This window comes from Toxotes jaculatrix, chromosome 2 (genome assembly GCF_017976425.1).
Source record: "Toxotes jaculatrix isolate fToxJac2 chromosome 2, fToxJac2.pri, whole genome shotgun sequence".
Lineage (NCBI taxonomy): Eukaryota > Metazoa > Chordata > Actinopteri > Toxotidae > Toxotes > Toxotes jaculatrix.
This window is the reverse complement of record NC_054395.1, coordinates 11,056,190-11,075,684: the sequence shown is the minus strand read 5'-3', so window position 1 is coordinate 11,075,684 and position 19,495 is coordinate 11,056,190. Positions and strand designations below refer to the sequence as shown.

At 41.6% G+C, this 19,495-nt stretch overlaps 5 protein-coding genes across 6 annotated transcripts in view; 3 read left to right on the top strand and 2 right to left on the bottom strand.

The window, feature by feature from the left end:
* The window catches only part of cep104 (centrosomal protein 104), a 29,882-nt gene extending 23,986 nt beyond the window's left edge, over positions 1 to 5,896 (top strand). For both annotated transcript variants that reach the window (XM_041066172.1, XM_041066165.1), the window contains exons 20-22: positions 1,460 to 1,527; positions 3,030 to 3,117; positions 3,643 to 5,896. In XM_041066172.1, the coding sequence (XP_040922106.1) occupies positions 1,460 to 1,527; positions 3,030 to 3,117; positions 3,643 to 3,773 (287 nt within the window). In that variant the 3' untranslated portion in view covers positions 3,774 to 5,896. The remainder of the gene's footprint in view (positions 1 to 1,459; positions 1,528 to 3,029; positions 3,118 to 3,642) is intronic.
* Positions 5,897 to 6,153: 257 nt separating this feature from the next.
* Positions 6,154 to 8,518, bottom strand: b3gnt7l (UDP-GlcNAc:betaGal beta-1,3-N-acetylglucosaminyltransferase 7, like). The gene has a single exon (XM_041066256.1). It carries the CDS (start codon positions 8,208 to 8,210, stop codon positions 6,975 to 6,977), a length of 1,236 nt encoding a protein of 411 aa, XP_040922190.1. The 5' UTR covers positions 8,211 to 8,518; the 3' UTR covers positions 6,154 to 6,974.
* Positions 8,519 to 9,816: 1,298 nt separating this feature from the next.
* Positions 9,817 to 14,588, top strand: c2h1orf174 (chromosome 2 C1orf174 homolog). The gene is made up of 4 exons (XM_041066281.1): positions 9,817 to 10,006; positions 11,913 to 11,984; positions 12,201 to 12,572; positions 13,062 to 14,588. The coding sequence occupies exons 1-4, from the start codon at positions 9,995 to 9,997 to the stop codon at positions 13,200 to 13,202; spliced, it is 597 nt and encodes a 198-aa protein (XP_040922215.1). The 5' UTR covers positions 9,817 to 9,994; the 3' UTR covers positions 13,203 to 14,588.
* Positions 13,846 to 18,096, bottom strand: dffb (DNA fragmentation factor, beta polypeptide (caspase-activated DNase)). Its single transcript, XM_041066268.1, has 7 exons — positions 17,948 to 18,096; positions 16,851 to 16,977; positions 16,519 to 16,704; positions 15,867 to 15,946; positions 15,583 to 15,756; positions 15,309 to 15,409; positions 13,846 to 15,118 (listed from the first exon to the last, which is right to left on the bottom strand). Exons 1-7 carry the CDS (start codon positions 18,068 to 18,070, stop codon positions 14,869 to 14,871), a joined length of 1,041 nt encoding a protein of 346 aa, XP_040922202.1. The 5' UTR covers positions 18,071 to 18,096; the 3' UTR covers positions 13,846 to 14,868.
* A 1,000-nt stretch (positions 18,097 to 19,096) lies between these two features.
* The window catches only part of nphp4 (nephronophthisis 4), a 162,026-nt gene continuing 161,627 nt past the window's right edge, over positions 19,097 to 19,495 (top strand). Inside the window, exons 1-2 of the mRNA XM_041066153.1 lie at positions 19,097 to 19,127; positions 19,209 to 19,388. Of these exons, the coding sequence (XP_040922087.1) occupies positions 19,212 to 19,388 (177 nt within the window). The 5' untranslated portion in view covers positions 19,097 to 19,127; positions 19,209 to 19,211. The remainder of the gene's footprint in view (positions 19,128 to 19,208; positions 19,389 to 19,495) is intronic.

The window sequence follows — 19,495 nt, the reverse complement described above, 5'->3', positions numbered from 1 at the left end:
ACATATTCATCAACCTCAGGTCTAGAACCTCCTCTTTTTTCATTATACTTTTCCATAGAGTTGATTTCATCACATTTTTGGTGAGCCATTGAGCCCTGTTACCAGTATTTACTGTCTAAAAGTTGAGATCAGCTCTTCTTAGAGTGTCTACTATTTCCAATTGGATACTCATTCATTGTTACTGTACTTACTAACCTGAAGGAGAAATTGACTTCATCAGTGCACTGCAAACAGTGCTGTTTGACAAAGCTTATAATTAGCTGTAGTTACAGTCTTAGTTATTATGACTAAACCTATAGTTAGTCACAATTATTTCTACAGACACTGTTACAGTTAAGGACATAGCCCTTAGTAGGGCTGGATCAGGCAACTGAACCATCCCTTAGTTATGCTGTTATAGGCCTAGGCTGCTGGGGGACATCCCATGATCTTCTGCACACTTCTTCTTTTCTCTCTTTCTCTCCTCAGACCCACTCTCACATGTATTAGCCTTTATTCCATGTCATTAACTCTGTGTCCTCTCTGTCCCGTAGTCCTGTGCTTGTTTCTCTCTGGTCTCTCTTTCTCTGTACCTTTCTGCAGGTATCTCTGGCTCCAGAGCTGCACGTTCTCTGTCTGTGGTCCTGGCTCCACCCACCTGCTTCTGTTTATTGTTCACAATGATCCATTTCTAACACGTTTAATGTTCCATTCTGCTACAGATAAATATTGTATTAATACTCTTTGCAGACTGTAATGTAAATAATTACCAGTCATCACAGCTTTTGGCTTCTGTGCTCTGTCTCCTATCATAACTGTAATCTGCTGAGCACACATTATCCACTGACTGTTCACTAACTGTAATCTAAATGCTGGCCCTCTAACATTGTCCATTGCCAACCCTGTTTGTATTATGCTGCATGTCCTTCTCCTCCTCTCCTCCATTCCTAGCTGTCCTGTCTTCCTCCTTTTCCTCCTTTCACCCAGCCCGGCCATCGGCAGGAAAGTCCCCCATATGAGCCAGGTTCTGCTCAAGGCTGTTAAAAGGGAGTTTTTTCTTGCCACTGTCGCTTTAAGTGCTTGCTCTGAGGTCAGGCTCTGGGTCTCTGTAAAGCACTTTGAGACAATTTTGATTGTGGAAGGCGCTATATAAATAACATTGAATTGAATTGAATTACACGTTTTGAGAACCAACTGCTTTCAGCATCTCTATCACCAACCATATGTTTCCATGAATAATTGACACCACTAGGCCTTTTGTATTACAGTAAACTTCAAGTCTCTCTTACCACTGTTGGTAAACACAAATTTGAAATTTTCATGAAGTTAGAATAGATTGTTTAACCTAAAATTCGCATTCCTTTCAGGTAGATTGTATTTAAAACGTTTCTCCTTCAGTGCTGTAATTTCATCATTTTCTCTGGAGTGTTTCCTGTAATTGTATAACAGGTGAGTTAAAGGTGTTGTGTTTCTGTTTCAGCCCCCATCTCCGGTAAAGGCTCCAACCACTGTCCATTGTGTCACAACAACTTCATGCCTGGAGAAGAGGTGAGTTTTTACACATACTGGTTACACAAGTGAGAACCAACTGTACCAGTTTTGCCCTCATCTTTGCGACTGAATGACTGGATTTAAGGAAGTACTAACGTGATGTGTTGCATGGTGGTTGTGCTGTGGTATTTTATTCAAATATGTTCACATGTGATAATCCTAGATAATAAAATAGTTCCTTTTACGAGAATTAGAAACAGAAGCTGGGTATGTGGTGACTCTAAGTTCGATAAAGGTTTTCACAGAATTTGTGCCAGAACTTCACTCGGCGTGCCTTTTCTATTTTCTCTGTTTTAGTTCACAACACAGAAACTAAAGAGCACCTAGGCTTGAGGAGCAAACAGGTGTTGAGGTAAAACACCACCATTGTTGGCCTTCAAAGACTTCAAAGGAGGAGAAGCCTTTGTTCTAAATGGGCTGTTTCATTTGTCTCAAGATGAAGTAAATGCCATCACATGCTTCACATTCCTATTAGTTTAAAGAGAAGTAAAGTCTAAATTGTTAGCTGAATTCTCCTTAAATATTTTTTGTAGAAAATGGTGGTTCAGTATAATACAATTCTTTTAACAGTAATTATAAACGCGGGACGGAAATGTATCATTCTCCTTTTGATAAAGGTTCTGTTTTCCTTTAGTCCCAGCAGTAGGGGCGGTTTTCCCCAGGCCTGGAACAGCATAAGGTTGCAGTTAAAAATTTCTTTGCCGCTGGTAATCTCATAAATCAACAGATGAACAGATAAATGAGGAAATGTTGTCAAAAATCCAGCATCCAGCAAATATAACCTCAGTGTTTTATATTACAAAAAATAGCTGCTGGGAGGATAGTTATCATATGTTGTAGTAAGTAAACAGTGCTCATATTTCAGCACCCTTGAGGCTGCTCAGCCGTCACTAATCCTTGGTGTCTGTCCACTTTTTGTGTGGTAGAGAAGTTTAAAATGGATGTTGTGTTTACATGATTCTCCGCCACACCACAGGATGTAACGACAGCATCGCCTTTCATTTATCCCCCTTTCGAGTCTAATGAATGATGCAGTCCGTCTTTCAAGGAGTCACCCTGCCTGCTAGAATCAGTCTGACCAGCACCTGTCCTGGTCCTGTCCGTCCCAGTTTGCATCAACACCAGAAATTAAAGTTTTGGACAGAACTCTAAGTGAAGAATTCAAATTTTTGGAAATAACCATCTGGCTGGAATGTAGACATAGGTCAAAATGTACATTATTAGTTGCAACTCATCTGCTTTCGCATTCAGAGTATGATTCACAACATGCAGTCTGTCACCTCACACATCCTTAAAATTTAGGGAAGAAGAAACTCACAGAAAGTCACACTCTTGCTGCCAGAACTCTGAGCGTAGACCCAATGAAAGACTGCAGTGTTAGTGGGAGGGAGGGCGGCCACTGGGGCCTTGACTGGACCTACAGTCACCCGTGGTTGTCCCAGTCGAGAAGGTACCGGGGAGAGGAATGGACTCACTGAGCTACTTTGTCCCTGTTCCAGGCCTGGAAGGCTCACCTCATGGGCAGGGAGGGCTGTAAACAAAACTCACGCAGGACTGCGGTGTCCCAGAGAACCCAGCCAGCACAAGGTAAAGCATTCATACACCCTCTGCTTACACCTACCTCCCCAACGCTTAGTGTGAGAGCTATAGAAAGCGCCTATGCTTGTTGGTAAAAATTTTATGTTGCAGTTTTTCCACTATGGTTTCTTGTGTCAGACAAACAGAAGGAGGGATGTAATAATAGTGCCAGGCAGAGGTTGTAACTAGATTAACTGAATCATGTCAAGTTGAACTCTTCTATCTTATGCCACGAGCTAATCAATCACCCCTCGTAAATCTTGTGATGTAGCCGCAGCATACCCTCAGTGACTTCATAGTGCGTTATCAAAGATAATTTATCCCACTACGTGGCCGTGTCACCACAAGGTTCTGATGTCATGAATCCTCCCTGTTTATACTCACATCACAGGTAATGCAGGCTGCTTTGTTTGGTGGTAAACAGCATTTAAGAACACACGGGTTTCCACTGTGTTAAAGTTCTAAAAAGTTTTACACACATTTTGTGTGTGTGTGTGTGTGTGTGTGTGTGTCCGTGTCCGTGTCCGTGTCCAGGCAGGGCTGTCGGTGGAGCTAAGCTGAAGCAGGCCTGGTCGGTTGGGGCCAGGAGCAGGCCCATTGGCAGAGGCAGCCGGATCCCAGCACTGGCACCCCTGGCCAGAGGACCCACGCCAGGGAAGCGCTGAAGCTGGTTCAAAGCACCTGGGGGACATCCCTGCACCCAGCATCCCAGCAACAAACACCCCTGTAGTAACCCCACCTTCACATTTCCTGGTCCATCGTTCCTGCATATAGGCACTTTTAGAATATGATAGGTTTCAGATGTATTCACTGACATATGCAATAGGATTTTAGAAGCCAAAACGGATTTTGTTTGAAGCCACCAGTATGCTATATCTCTTTTTTTAGATTACCAAAAGCTGAACACATCTATCGTATTAGCTTACGCACAAACTGACATTAAAAAACAGGTTTGTATTCATTTATTTAGACGCTGCAGATTTACTGCATTAACTAAATTCTAAATTCTCTGTTAGATATCTTGCCTCGTGTCTGTGTGCTGTTCACTTGTATCTCCTTATTCTCCTTTTTCTTATCGCTCACTGCCGTTTGAAGAGGGGAATTTCACAGCTTAAAGGGGCTGTCCATTGATTTGGTATCAGGTGACTCACACAAGACAATCGAAATAAAAGCAGCAGTGGCAGAGACATCCTGACTTTTAGTTCCTAGGATGTGTCAGCCTCTATAAACCCGGGATCCTACATTTCCCAAAATGTAACCAGTAGCAGCTTCTTGTTAGACCCAGTCTGTCTGGTAAATAGACACGTCTTACAAACTTCACACCCTCAGTTTACAGTGCAGGCTCTCTGTTATAAATGCCTTGGCTGAGATAAACGCAATGACTTCAGAGTGAGAACATCAGAGTTTTTTTTTCCTCAGACTCGATAAATCTCCTCCATAGACATGATGAAAGTGTGTTCACAGGCTTGTAAACTATCATTTCTTTGTGTAAAATGTGTAAGTGTCCATATTTACAGCTGTACAAGCTGTTCAACGGTGCTCTGAATGTGAACACTTTATGGCAAAAGGGTGAAAATAGGCACTTTTTCATCAGAAGCGGTCTCAGCATGTTGACCAAAAACAACAATTCTCCAGTAAAATCCGGGATGTAAATACAACTAAAACACACTCATGATCACGGTAGAATCTTAAGTCAAGTCTGAATGATCTAGGTTGAGAGCTTCCCATAGACAACCAGCGTAGTATCAATCAGTTCTCCAACAAATACGTAATCAGTCACTGAACCTTATCAGAAGACGGTGACACTGACTAATACCTGGAAACGCTCCTCTCCTTTGTAGAAGCAGTAATGTGAGGAGAGGAGGAACGAGGCTGAGGTGTAGTCACATGCAGAAGACTTCCCCTCCTTCTGCTGATGGCTTCCATCCTAAAGCTTTACTGTCAGCTCTGTGCTTTGCCACCTGTTTACATTTTTCTCCTCATTTCTTTCCTTAAATAAATGATACATAAGGAATAAAGTAGCACTTTGCCAAAGGGATGATGCTTCACTGCAGAATTTTTAGTACAGTATAAACTTTATTTTTCCTCTCAACGCCTACTGACAATCTTGAGTAGATGGCACAGTTTTATATGCTGTACTAGTCTAGTGACTTAGACTAACTGAAGAGAACAGGATGGAGATGAATGTACTGTTTATAGCAGAATTTGTGTAGCACCTATTTTTCCTAAAGTCCGCTTGATTTGTGCTGGACATGACGTCGGTCGACACCAACGATATCAAGCGCTTCTTCGACTTTGAACCCATTTAAACCACAATAAGAACTAAGACAGTTATGCGCGAGAGTTATAGTTGGCGCTGTAATTTTCCTACTTCTGTTGTACTACACAGTGTTATGACCATGTTGGAATGTATCTGTGACTCATCCACAGCCACAAAAGAACACACACCTGTGATTCTCTGAACTAACAGAAACATCCCTGATCTCTGATTTTTTTTTAAATATACAAATTGTAATTTATTATGGCAAGTTCCTCATCAGTGTGTAGGATAGCGCTAACTGTAGTGTCAGTGGACAAAGCATAAACAATCTAAATGCAGCTGATAAGCCAGATATATAGATAAAAGAGCATACTTTCCCATTCACCACGCTGGCTTTAATATGCTTCCTTATTAAGGTTGTGCTTTTATTTGCATAGTGGTATTTTATGAAAAATTGTGGTGTTTAATGGCTATTTTTTTTCCTGCAAATGTATTTGTATTTGTTTAAATAAAGCCTCATTAAGCTGAGCACTGCAGATGTGATGTTACATGACAAAAGAGTTAAGTTTACCTGTGGTTAGCAGCTCTAAAAGCCCTCCAATTAAGAAATCAGGTGAAACTAACACACTGTAATATACAAAGAATATACAAAGACAAGTGTAATGAAGTTATAGGGTCGTCTACTTGTCTGCAAAACTTTAAGCAGTGCTGTTATTCCAATTCTTTCCCACTGACATGCTTTTCTCCAGCTGTTCCCTGCTAATGACACACCTATATGAATCAAATGCTTCAACATTCAGTTTGTATTTACAAAGTTGACCAAAAAGTTCCAGTTTTATTTACACTATCATACATAAATCTACAGTTTTACAGCCCTTTAGTTTCTTTGGTTTTTGGCCTGTCTCTGAAAATCATACACAAGTGAATTTACACATAAGAAACAAAAGAAAAAATAAAACAATATATTAACTTAACAAATTCATATCATTTGATTTTTCTTTTTACAATTTCAAAACCCTACAAAATAATCACTCAGCTATGAATGAACGTGTTTGATGTACGTTAGTCCATCCTGAAGTCAATGTTTCTAACAAGTCAAGTCTTTTTCTTTCTTTTTTTTTTTTTCTTTTTTTAAATGCCTGCACAAAAAACATGTCTCTGTATGAGCACTGGATTTCGGGGTTAAGACACTGGGACCGTGAGACTCCAGTCTGAAATGGCACCATGAATCAGAAACCTAAAGAAACCCGCCTTCAGTGCTTTCACACTGTGGAGCTGTGTGGTAGTGGTTTCACAAAAAAGGAAAATAGCAACAAAAACGAGCAACACATACAGTAGTGAAGAGGAAATCCAACCCGCTCGGTTTACTGCAGAAGAGTTTGCAACCATTTTAATTCGACATACAGAAAACTGTATTTATTTATTCATGTATATTTAGATATGTAGTTGTTTGCCTGGTGATACAGCTCCCTTCCTCAGCTACATGACTCATCAGATTCAGTACAACGTGTGAAGATCTTCATGTCTGATCAGTACATGATGCAAATATTATCAGTTTGATAAATCTGTACACTGAAGTTTTGTCTAAGTTTTGTTAAACTGACAGTCATACGGAAGTCCTTTGCGCGCACACCAGGTCCTCGTTGTGCACCACGCTCCACATCCTGAGCAGCTCCTGCGCGCTCAGTTTGTGCACCACTATGAGGTCTTTGTAAAAGCAGGGCTCGCTGTTCATGGGGCTCACCCTGCGTCTGGTGATGCCGAAGGTCCTGAAGCCCGCGTGCAGCTCTGGGGCCAAGTGCAGCTTCTGCAGGCACATCCCCAAAAACACATCGTCAATAGGGTACAACTCCAGGTCCTCCGAGACCACAAAGAGCCTCCTGGCCAGCTGGGCGGACATCAGAAACCCCCCACCGCCCACATAAGGGGGATATGGCTTATCGTACAGCTCTTTGGGAATGTAGTATTTGCTCTGTCGGTTTCGGATCGGGATCGCCTTGGAGATGGTGTCCCCCACAAACAAATCAGCGTCTTTGCGCTCCTCCACTTTGAAGCTGATGAGCTCCAGCAGGTTCTGCGTGTTCACGAAAACATCATCATCTCCCTTGAATATAAACTGAACCCCGGGGCAGTAGATGTCGAACCATTTGAGAAAGTTGACCTCTTTCAGGGTCAGGTTGAAGAAAGTGTCCATGAAGTCCCACTGCAGGATGTCCCCATAGATCATGTCTTCGTACTCGATCAGTTTCTGGAGGTTTTTGGTGTCTTTGCCAGTCGTTGGGCTTCCCAAAAGAAACAAAGTTTTTATTTTCTTCCCATCCAACGTGTGCTCCTTACCCCAGGTTTTACGCACTGCCTCGCGCCGGTCGTGCTGTTCGATAACGGACTTGACCACCATGAGGAGGTGCACCTCTCCGCCTGCGCATTTCTCCGGGTGGTTGATGAGCATGGGGAAGTACCTGCAGTGTCTGTGAAGCACAAACTGGTGAAATCTCGGATCCAGGCGCCGGAACCAGTCCTGGGCCCTCACCGACGCGTCCTCGCTGCAGTTGAGAACCTGCGCGTCCCAGGAAGCCGGAGTCCCGTTGGAAACCCGGTGCGCATCCAAATCGTTTTTAAGCACCAGAGAGTCTGAGCTCCCCAAACTAGTTTTCACGACTCCCTTCTTGAAAGAAAAACACTCGGAGCCGCACCAGCCGGCATCCCTCGGGTGTTTAACTCCCACTCCTTCCTTCTCCGCCAGCTTCAGTTTGTGGATCATTAGAAAAGATGCAAAGACTAGAGACAGACTCAGCAGGGGCTTCAGCAGACCGACCCGCTTCCTCCGAAAAAAGTGATCCATGGCTCTCAGTGCGGCGCCCAGAGACCTTCAAATACAGGACCATTTGCCTTCATAGTGTTTTCACAACTGTGCGCCCAAGGTGCGTCCACCACCGCTGTCCCTCCTCATTTGGACACCAGAGGTTGCGTCCTCGGCTACGTGAGGACACTGAAGTGGCCCCGGGGCCCCTTTGGCCCATGACAGCGTTGAGTGAAGTCACACATCGGTTCCGGAATACGATGCGGTAAAGACAGCACGTCCCCCAGTTCCTAACCCAGACTGACTGGAGATCTGCTGTAGGCTACGTCTTTCTCACCCTCTCCCAAATATCTCCTCCCCCAAGTCATCCACACCGATCTTAGAGCAGCAGGTTTCCCATTTCTCTCTCTCTCTCTCTCTCTCTCTCTCTCTCTGTGTCTTCCGCAGTATAGGCCGTCCGCCAAGCTACAGTAATTTGTACAGAACATTATAAGAATACATGACTGAAAATCACAATAATCAGACATCAAATAGCCTATAATTTAACACAAATTGTTCAGAAATAATGAAAGCAATTCAATAAGGAACTTTTATTAGAAAAGTTAAATGAAGTTAGACAAACGAAACACATTCAAACAGAGCAAAAGGAGCTTAAAAAATATAACACACAGACACAGACAGACAGACAGACAGACAGACAGACACACCGAAACAGGTTTTAAAATATTTGCTGTCTCACGTCATACAATCACAGGTAGCAACAGAAGCATCTTTAAAGGAAATACATAAATCATGTGAGGGCAGACCAAAACTTAGACACAGGACGAAAACAGAAGCACAGGTGTGTCAGAAATGGATTCATACAAGAAGCAGCTGGAATCAATAGTTATTTGAACTTAAATAATAAATTTAGATGGTAGTTATACCGAGCAGTAAGTTTCCTAACGGATAATATAATATCCCAATGGATCTGGCATAAAAAAAAACAGAGGGATATTCTTCTGGTGCCATTAGAATAGACAATGAACAGTTGTCGAACAGCCAGTCATTTAGCTGGAGTAGTTGTCAAATCGGTGTACGAGTTTATAAAGCAAATAATAATGATCTAGTAACAATGGGCTTAAAAAAACAAAGCAGAAGAATAGTCCTATTGTTCCCTTAGAGCACAGACATTAGTTAGCATCTGCGGTATTTATCATGTGACTGTCACCGGTGAAGTTCACATGCGCCCAGACAGAGGGTTGGGTGGCATTAAAAAAAGCGTCTAGCGCTCTCTTGTGGACGTTTCTTTGAACTACATTTTGTTTGCCTTTTAGATTTGAATACGGATTTGTATATTAAACGCATAGGCAGATTAAAAGCAGAGACCAATTAAAAACTAAAAGTTGTATTTTTTGTTAAAGCTATTTAACCATAAAGATAACAGTGGAGTGGAGATTAATTCACCAGTCAATTTAAAGCCCATTAATATTTCCAAGCACACTGGCAATTTTTTTTTCGGGTACCGTGGTGAATGAGATCCAAATAATAATAATAATAATAAATCCACACCTGTACAGTTACAGTATTAACCCCGTGTTTAACGCTGGGTGGGACAGAGGACGTGAACACCCTGACCCCTGAGTGAACCTCGGCAGCAGGAAATACACCGAAGCAGCTCCAGGCAGAGCAGAGCTGAACAGAGGCGGCGGCGCCACATATCGTTAAATTACCACAACTATTTATAGCTAGCCGAAGGCTGCTGATTGTTTTGAAGCTAATAACGAACGCCAGAGTCGAAACTTTGATATCGGAGTCGCCGAAAAACAGAAAAATTACGCGGGTAGATGATGCACAAGGTAAGTGTTTCGCTGAGCCAAGTGACAGGCAGCTAGTAAATTAGTTACTGGTAGCTCCTAGCTACCCTGCTAGCCTTATTAGCTTCCAGTTATTTGATACGTCGGGGTTGACTCTCGGACAGTTTTGCTAGCTCCTGTGAGACCGTAGCTTAACCTCCCACGCTGGTGTCTCAGTAACCACAGACAGAGCTGGAGTCATTTCTGCGCCATGTGACTTTCATTTGTTTATGACATTTTGCGTCTCGTTTACCGTCATGTTCTGTTTACCGACTCCAGGTACGGGATTTGTTAAAAGCTCGAGTACACTTCTGGACATGTGGTGTTATCTTCATAGTTAAAAAGCGAACCGGCTTTAATAAACTTTAATTCGGCTCGTCTAAAATCTTGTATATGTAAGCTCGGTGGAATAAAGTTCATAGTTTAATGGTGGTTTTGAGCCGTGGCTGATAGGTAACGTGACGTTAAATTGGCAACATTTTGGGAGGAGTTTGGTCTGCGGAGGTTTTCAGACGGCCCACGGAGGCCGTGCAGAGCCGTGATAGGTTTCAAAAATACATCGAGTGTCAGGGTTGACACAATAAAAATGTCAATTGTGCGAATCAGTCTGTCAAAACTGTGCAAACACACACGTAAATTTAATCTAATAAACATGCAAACAATTCAATTCTTCTTCATCCCCATCATGTTCCTGTTTCTCCGTCCTTTCTCTCTCTCTGTCAGTCAGGCCCCTGAGGACCTGCCTATATTCAATTACATTTTCAGTGATTAAACCTGACAGCTGTTAATAAAGACTGAAGTTAAGAAAGGAAGAAGTTAATAACAATAATGAAAATGGCCGTTTTCAGATGGTTCTGGCAGGAGATAATGTGAGTAATGTGTGTAAGCACTGATACACTGGAGTTAGTTAGTTAAACAGCAAATTGTGCGGTGTTGTTTCCTCTTTGACATTGTGTAATCTGAATACAAAATGGCCTTAAATGTCAAAGTCAAACCTCTCACTCCATCATTTGTCTCTCAGGATGTGTAGCGTGGTGTAAGGTGGTGAAGGCCATGATAAGTCACAAATCTAATCTTGCCAGATGCAAGGACTTGAATGCATTTGAATGAATATTTTCATCATCAGTGTTGGACTAAATCAGATCCACCCAGATGTCCTCACGGCTGTAAATGCTGGTGTCAGAGGTACAAACAGGATCTCAGAATATTAAACACATACCCTGATCTTTAACAAAGCATCTCACATCGAGTTGAAAGTAAGGGTTACCCTAACAACCAAGCAAAATGATTGGCTTGCTGAGCTCCTTGATGTAGGAATTTTATCAGTGAAACATCACATGCCACCGTCCATCTGCTCACTCATGCAAAACAGCACATCATTCAACTGGCTGCCTGTCTGACATCTTTTTATGTAACAATAAATCACTGATTCACTTTAACTTGGCACTTATTTCCCTCCGATGTATTCAAAGTGAAGAAGTTTTACATGTTCTCTTATCTCCTGATTTGTTTTTTCCTGGGAGCATTATCTTAGAGCACAGTGCTGACTGAACACATGACACTGGCAGCCATTTAACGTCATAGACATGCCATGTGTAGCCAGGCATTTCTTTATCTGTTGGCTGCAGTAAAATATCTTCACCATCTTGATGCCTTTAAAGCTGGATCTCATTAAAAAAAAGTGCAATAAATTGAAATGAACCTGCTCCTTTACTGGGCTGTGTGTGCTGAAAGTTGGTGATATCACTAGCCGGGGAAGCTCAGTGAAAACAAGTTGCTACCAGCAGCTTCAGAGCTGTACTGTGACAGCTGCCTCCCTACTGATTGAAACATCTGTTACCATTAAGTCGTTGCTGTAATTGAATGTTGCCACAAAGGAGTAACCATACCACATTGCGTTGCTTTGCAGATGCCTGGTCAACTTGACAACTTGAAGCCCAGAAAGAGGAAGAGCAGCTCTGAGGTTAAAGGCTCCAAAAAGGTTTGTTCTGCCTGTGAACAACAGAGCGCCGTTTGTAGAAAGAGAAAGTAAAGACAGCAGTTATATGCTGCTGTTACTAACTGAAAATCTCTCTTATGTTAAATGATGTCCATGTCATTTGTGGACACACAAAGCACAAACATAAAAGATTACAGGATATTGATTATTGGGAAATACAGCATCGTCCTAACCCGGGTCTTTAACTTTGTGTTGCAGGCGTCTGCTACCAGGAAGAGATGTATGAAAGGTTTAAAGACGCACTCAGCGGCAGAGAGCAGCTCAGGAGTCAACGGTTACAGCAGAGCAGCCGGTCCTGCGGAGAGACGCTCACAGATCAGCTGTGAATGCCACCAGTCTGCAGGTAGGAGGAGATGCTCGGCATCACCGGAGCTCGAGGGACAGGAGGGCAAAGAGAACGAGCTGAGGACGGGGCTGGATTTGGACGGCTGCAGAGTGAATGGCATGCAGGACAAACAGGAGCGTGAGGAGATGGATTATGAAGAGACCAGCAAAAACATCTTCCCAGATGACGACAGCAACCAGATCCTTCCTGTAGAGCAGTTCTTTGGAAACTTAGACGCCGTACAGGTGAGGCATTTTAGTTTACCTCGGGAACAGGGACAAACTGCGACTGAAGTGGATCAGTGACACTTAATTTTGTTACCACACGTTTTGCATGTTTGCACAGTTATGTTCTGTTTTTCTTCTAACAGAGCAAATATACCAACCAGTTGTGTCCAGTTAAAAGAGCCAGAAAAATGTCAGTTTCAAATGATTCATTCTGTAGCAGTAACATTGAAGAGACTCCCCAAGTCAAGGACAATGTCTTACAACAGGAACAGCATCAGTGTAACTGACTTTTGAAACACTTGCTGCCACCTGAGTGTTTTTTTGTGTTTATCATTACACTTGTAAATTAAAATATGAATATTTTGCTCATCACAAGGACTTCATGTGAGCTCCATGTGTCCCCTCAGCAGGAAATCTGACAGCTTAACAGTTTGCAGATATATATTTTAATGTTGAAGATGATGACATGCTGAATTAACTCCAAAAAATGGACTTTTAATGTTACAGGACTTTCCTCAAAGATCGTCAGCGACGTCTACCCGCGTCCAGAGGGAGAACAGGAGGCGACATTACTACGCACGAGAGGACAGCGACGAAGAGGAGGCGGGCTTCAGCAGTATGCAGCAGGACGACAGAGGAGGCACTTAGTGATGAGTAACTGCTTTGATGACTGTGGTGGACTCAAAGTGATGTCTGAGGAAGGACATAAAACCTCTCAGCACTTAGGAAAAGGCAGCCAAACGAAACCACAGCATTCAGTCAGTCCTCGTTACATTATGTGGATGTATCCTCCCTGAACCTGCTTCCAGTTCCTCATCATGCACTGAGGTGATTCGTAACAACTAAAGAAAAAAAAAAGTTGAGCATTGTAGAACTTGTTCAAGTTCACCACTGGTAATTTTGACTTTTTTAACAGTTAGAAAGCAAGTTTTTGATGGTAAACTTTGGACCTAAATTTATGACCTCAGACTTGACACAGACCGTCTACATCCACAAAAATGCCAAATTGTTTGCTACCAATAACATTTAGGCTGATATCTGAATATTTTATTTGAAAGTTTTTCTTTTAACATAGCTACACTAATGGGGTTCATTTAGGCACCTGTGGGGAATGAGTAGAGTAGTACAATTATTTATTGCTAAATTTATGCTCACACCATCCCTGGTTCAGCTGCAAGTCTAAACTGGAGCATGTGTTGACAGCACTTTACTTTGTAGACAAATCGGTTCATAATTTGAGTGCAAGTTTTCAGTTTGAGCTTAACCCTCGAGAAATTCGAAAAAACAAACAAACTTTAAAACTCTTTATTTTAGATATAAAATGTCAAAAACAAAAGTCACATGTTGATAAAGGCAAAGGCAGCAGAAGACAATATTTCACATTCTGGTAACAGACCGGACTGTTTCAAAATGAGATATCATAAATTCAGTCTTTGACATGAATGTTATTTCAGTAGTTTTCTGCATAAGAGTCATTGTTCACTAAGTGTCTAATATTCTTCCTCAATTCATCTTTGTGTGCTCAGTTTTTGGCAGCTTCTTAACATAATATACATTTGTCTATATATATATATATATATATATATACACATATCAATGCAGCTAATAATTTTCCCTAATGCAGCTCCTGTTCATATTTGAAAAAAATGACAAAATTTCATATGAAAAAAATTCATTATTATAAAAGACATGAACTAAAAACGTTGAGGTTTCTTATCCAAGTCATCAGTGTGTAAGTAAACTGAGGATAACTCAAACCCGACTTTGAAAACGTTCTCTAACCATCAAAATTAGTTTCAGAGTAATTGAATTTGAATTGTCTATCAGAATTTTGTATATAGCTGATTATGATCATCCAAGCAAATGTTTTATATATTTTTACTGCCTTATTTATACAAAATGCTTTTCATATTCTTCTATGCAACTATCCGACTGAGTGAATGCCTTGTACAGTAAGCAGACATCGTAATCACTTCATGCATTTTACATCACAGTGCCAACGTAAAGAACAAATAAATGTTTTTCATAATTTCAGCTGAAGTGTAATTACTCCTGTTTAACTAACCAAAGCCAGTCTGTGTCAAAGCTCTGCTTCAGAAAGCAGAATATCATAATAGGTTTTAAAAAAAATAATAATAATTTGAGTTTTAAAAAAAAAAGGTAAAGTCACCTTGCTGTCCGTATGACCTTACTACAGCGGATCACTGAGATAATTACGCACTGAATTTACCGGTGTAATACATTATGCTGTCACAGCTCATATAAATTAATTCCAAACACTCATTTTTCACAAAAGAAAGAGTTAAAAAAAAATTCACACCAAGCGCCTCTTCCTCCCTTTGGCCTTCTGGCTTCCCTTCTCTGTTTTACCAGCCTGTCGAAAAATCTTCTTGGTGTCACACAGCAGGTTGTGAGCTCCCTTCTTGTGGCACACGATGTGGACCAGCTTCAGGTTTTCCCTGGTGAACAGCAGGCCGTAGAAGTAGGTCAGGTTGACGTCGCTGGTATTGTGATTTTGTAGAGCTTCCAGCAGAGCCGGGATGATCGTCCTCTTCTTTTCTATCCTGGACCCGAGATGAAGAACAAAGGTTAAGTTTGTTCATAAACCAATCAGAAGGGTTTTATACTGTTGGGAATTAAAATGAAATGAAGAGAGATGCATGTTAACAGATAGGACTTGGGTCAAAAAGCCTGAAATCCTCAATGTTTTTAAATACGGCAGCCATTTTTTTTGACTTATCTAAAGTGTCCAACCTGTGGTCCAGGTTCCAGGTGCTGAAGACGATCCTGCTCTCTCGGCTGCCGTAGGGGTTGATGGAGTGGAGGGATTGACACACGTCCTGGTCGAATGATCCCTGAGGAAGTGCAGATGTGCTCATAAGCTGGTCCAGGTTTTTCAAAATCATTTGTTGGTTTGGTCACAGGTTGTTTTGTCAGACCAATGCTGACACAGCAGTTTATGATATATTCATTCAGTAAATATATCAGCACCATGGTATATGTATTTTTTTTTTAATTCCAGTAATACCTGGCAGGTAAACCATCCTTCCTGAGTACAGAGACGATCCGGCTCCTTTTCAGTCCGGTCAAAGTAACAGCCGTTGTACCTGGCTGTTTTCAGCATTTCCACCAGGCTCTTTGATGTTTTCAAGAACTCTGCCCTGACTTTAGCTTTCTGAATGGTTTTAGAGGCATCATCAACCTGAAAACCACAAAAAAAAAAAAAAAAAAAGACAAGCTGTTACACATTATATCAAATGCTGGATTGAGGAGTGTCAGTGTGAGTGAGTGAGTGTCAGTTTGTGGACCTACCTCCTTCATGTAACCTCGTATCCTGCTTTCACAGTTGAACTTCATGTAGGCAGACTTCGTCTTGAATCGAGCATCGATGCCTGAAATGAGACCCTGCCTCTGGTCAACGAGCTCAACCACAGATGAATTCTGTGTCACAGTTCACATCTCTTAAGTCACCAGCAATTGAACCCCAGAAATCTATTCAATATTGGCAAGTGCTGATAATCAAATCGTGTGAAAAGGCTTTTATTTTAAAGGTACCACCATGTAGAATATCAGGTTTTCTTTTTTGGTTGTCGTTTTCAGTCTTAAGATGATCTCATATCATTTTTTTGATGTTGTTATTTTGTCTATTTTTCATAAACAACATAATCCTTTATTCAGCCTGGCATGTGCAAATGAGATATGGAGCTGATTACAGCTGTTAACAGCTTCCCAGGCCTCAGACTTCAGTACCGAATATCTGAGGAGCTAAACCCCAAAAGCTGTGCTAATGGTTCCCCAAAGGGTGCCATGTTCATTACACCTCACAGCATGAAAAGCATCTGTTTCAACAAACAAGAGACTGAGAGTAATTTTTTTTTTTTTAATCTGGCAAATATTATTTTGTCTTTGCGGCAGCGATGTGTTGCCGGACCACCCCATCAACCAAGCAGCAGTGACTCCGTACCTTTGAACCACTCTTCATCCTCCTCTCTGCTCTCCAGCTCAGATCTGTCCTCCAGGTTCAGCAGCAGGTCAGTGAGGATTTTACGTCTCTTTGGAGACTGCTCGTCAGACAGGAGCCCCTTTGCTGCCTCAATGAGGCCATCGGCGTGTCGGTCTGTGTTCAGCAACTGGCCGATGTCACACACAACTGAAATTAGAAGAGCAAGGGGTTATAAGGTTGAGGTAGCAAAGCTATCATCCTAGCTCTAAACTTAAGGTTTGTCTGTTCAGGAGAACACACACACACACACAAAAGTTTAAAGTTTTGTCTTTGATGTGTGTTGTTTCACCTACCCCCGCCCCATGTCTGCTCTCTGGAGAGGAGAACCAGTTCAGTGTGGTCAGGCAGAGTCACGAAGAATTCCTCCGTCACTTTAGTCCCATCGGAATACAAACAAACATGTGCACCAGGAAGTGGCAACTGGAAACGTGGAAGAAATAATAATAAAATATATCTTTCATCATCACAGCCTTGCATCAGGATCATTGTAAATAACTATGACACCTACCTATGGACAAAATTTGTGATACAAGGCTGCCCGAGACAACTGTCAGCTCGCTATATTCTCATGAATGACTATTTTTAGGATTTTTACAGGATGAGCAGACAGTCTGGAGACGTGATGATAGAATACACTGATAATCTGTATGTCTTGTTCTTCTTTTTTTTTAATTTAGATTAAACGTTGCCTGTGACACATTCTGCTCTGATTAAACTGATATATTTGTCTTGTATTCATTCAAAATAAAGTAGACAAGTAAGACAGTGTCTGCCCTTCACCACATATAGAACAGACTCACTATAACACAGTTGTTGCCTTCTTTCTGGTACAGTGAGTTTATTCAGTATGTGCTGGACGGCAGGCAGTGTCTGCCTGTCTGCCCTTGTCCTTTGAATGAAGATTAACTATTACAAACAGTCCATCATATGTAACGTTTAATCTGAAAGGTACAAAATGACCTTTACTCTGAATGCAAATGATCTGTCACATTGATCTGGAAAAAAAGTTTAATCTTATCGTATATGCAGAGAAATGTGCAGTGGATCTAAACTGTCTGAGCATAATGTGAAGATCATATTTATCCCTGAGTTTGGAGACTGGTCCTATCTTGTCAAAGGTGAAGATGACCCCGGACCAAACCGGCCCTGTACCGAGCAGCAGTTAGTCTAACAGCTGAAGTTACGTCTTCTGACACTGAAGATATGTTCACGGCACCTTCAGCTAGTTACTTCTGTGGCTGCTGAATGTAACAGCTGTGTGTTTCTTTTGTTTACCAACAGTTTTGACTTTTCTTTTTTTTTTTCTTTTGACCATATCCTCGATGAAGAGCCAGCGGAACAGGCGGTAAAGTTATTCAAAGCCAAACCAGAACACAACAAACGGCCTCACCTGTAATGACTTGCAGCCTTTTTTAAGCAACTCTTTCAAATCTTTCGCTGCGACTCCATACTTTTTGTTTCCGTCATAACTCCTAATTTTGACAGGTTTACTTTTCTTGAAGAGCTGAAACATCGTTTCAGTTTGTACTATAGACTGGTTTGTACCTACCGGTTCCTCTTCTTCTACAAGCTGACTGCAGGCGGCGGAGGTGTGCCGCTGCCCCCTAGTGGTCCTCTACGTCTGTCGTCTTTGCTGCTGGTTGAGAGGCTTTGAAGTGCTGAGCTAATACAAATGCCATATGAATAAATGAATAAAAAACACACACAAAAAAAAAATCTTTGCAGAGACTTTCCAGCTGTGGGCTGACTAATTTGTCTACAAACTCTGAGCCTTTCAAACAGCAATCAATTTTATTACCCTTTGTACAAGACACTGTGAAGTCAGATAAAGTGGGCCATCAGGTAAAGTGGGATAGTCAAGGTCTGAAAATTATTCTTTTAAACTTTAACGGCCGGGCAAAGGAAATTATCTCACATTCTACCATAAAACAGGCCACAGACCCTTTTTACTGTCATGGGCTACCTTTAAAGTTTAATTTTTTACGTTTAAATTAGCTTTATTTTGTTACCACAGACTGTTTTAATATTAATGTAATAATGCTACTTAATACGACCACTACTGCTGCCACAATAATATAAAATAATTATGAATATTAACAGTAGGCTTTAAAAATCGTTAAATAATTAGATGTATGTGTTTATCATAATTTGCATTCGCGATAATGAAAGTAAGGCAGTGAGCTGACTGTAGAACATAAGATGCGCTTACTCTTTATTTAATTTTATTTTTTCCTATTTATAGATGACCATGTACTCTAGTTAGACCTGCATGGCAACGTGAACATTACCATAGCAACTGATGCAGCACGATGGGAAATACCAAATTAAAGGTGTAGAGGGTTAAAGAAGATCTTTGCGATGTTCTGTTTACATAATCAATTTCGGGGAAAAATGACTCGTGGAATAAACATATTCATTCTGTGCTTAATCTCTTCTATTTGTTTCATTTTTCAACTGTAAATACCCCTGATGAAACCACTGATTTACTCTGAGTAACCCCTCTGCGCTGAATAGTTTAATCCGATTTCAATATGGCGGCCGGGGGTTAAAATCTAAACGAGGGGAAAGGAGTGAGTTTAACAATTCGGTTGTACACAATATTGTTTTTTTTTTTTTTTATAATTTGAAATGTCATGCTCTATTAACTAAAGAATATGGTAAAAACAGAAGACGTATCTACCATGGCGGACAGCTGGAGAGCAGTGTTTGAGAGAAGCCGGTTGGTTCCGCCACCCAGCCAGACAGTCCGCCTGGCTGTGGAAAGCCACCTCACCCAGTCCCACGGCTTCCAGCTCACCCTCAGCCGGCTCACTGCAGCTCACCTCCCGCAGGTGACAGGTCACAGATAACGCTAAATGCTCGGTAGAGATGTAGATGTAACCGTGCTGCTGACAACAGAAAGCCGTTGGTGGTCAAACACACCTGAATTCGGTGTTGG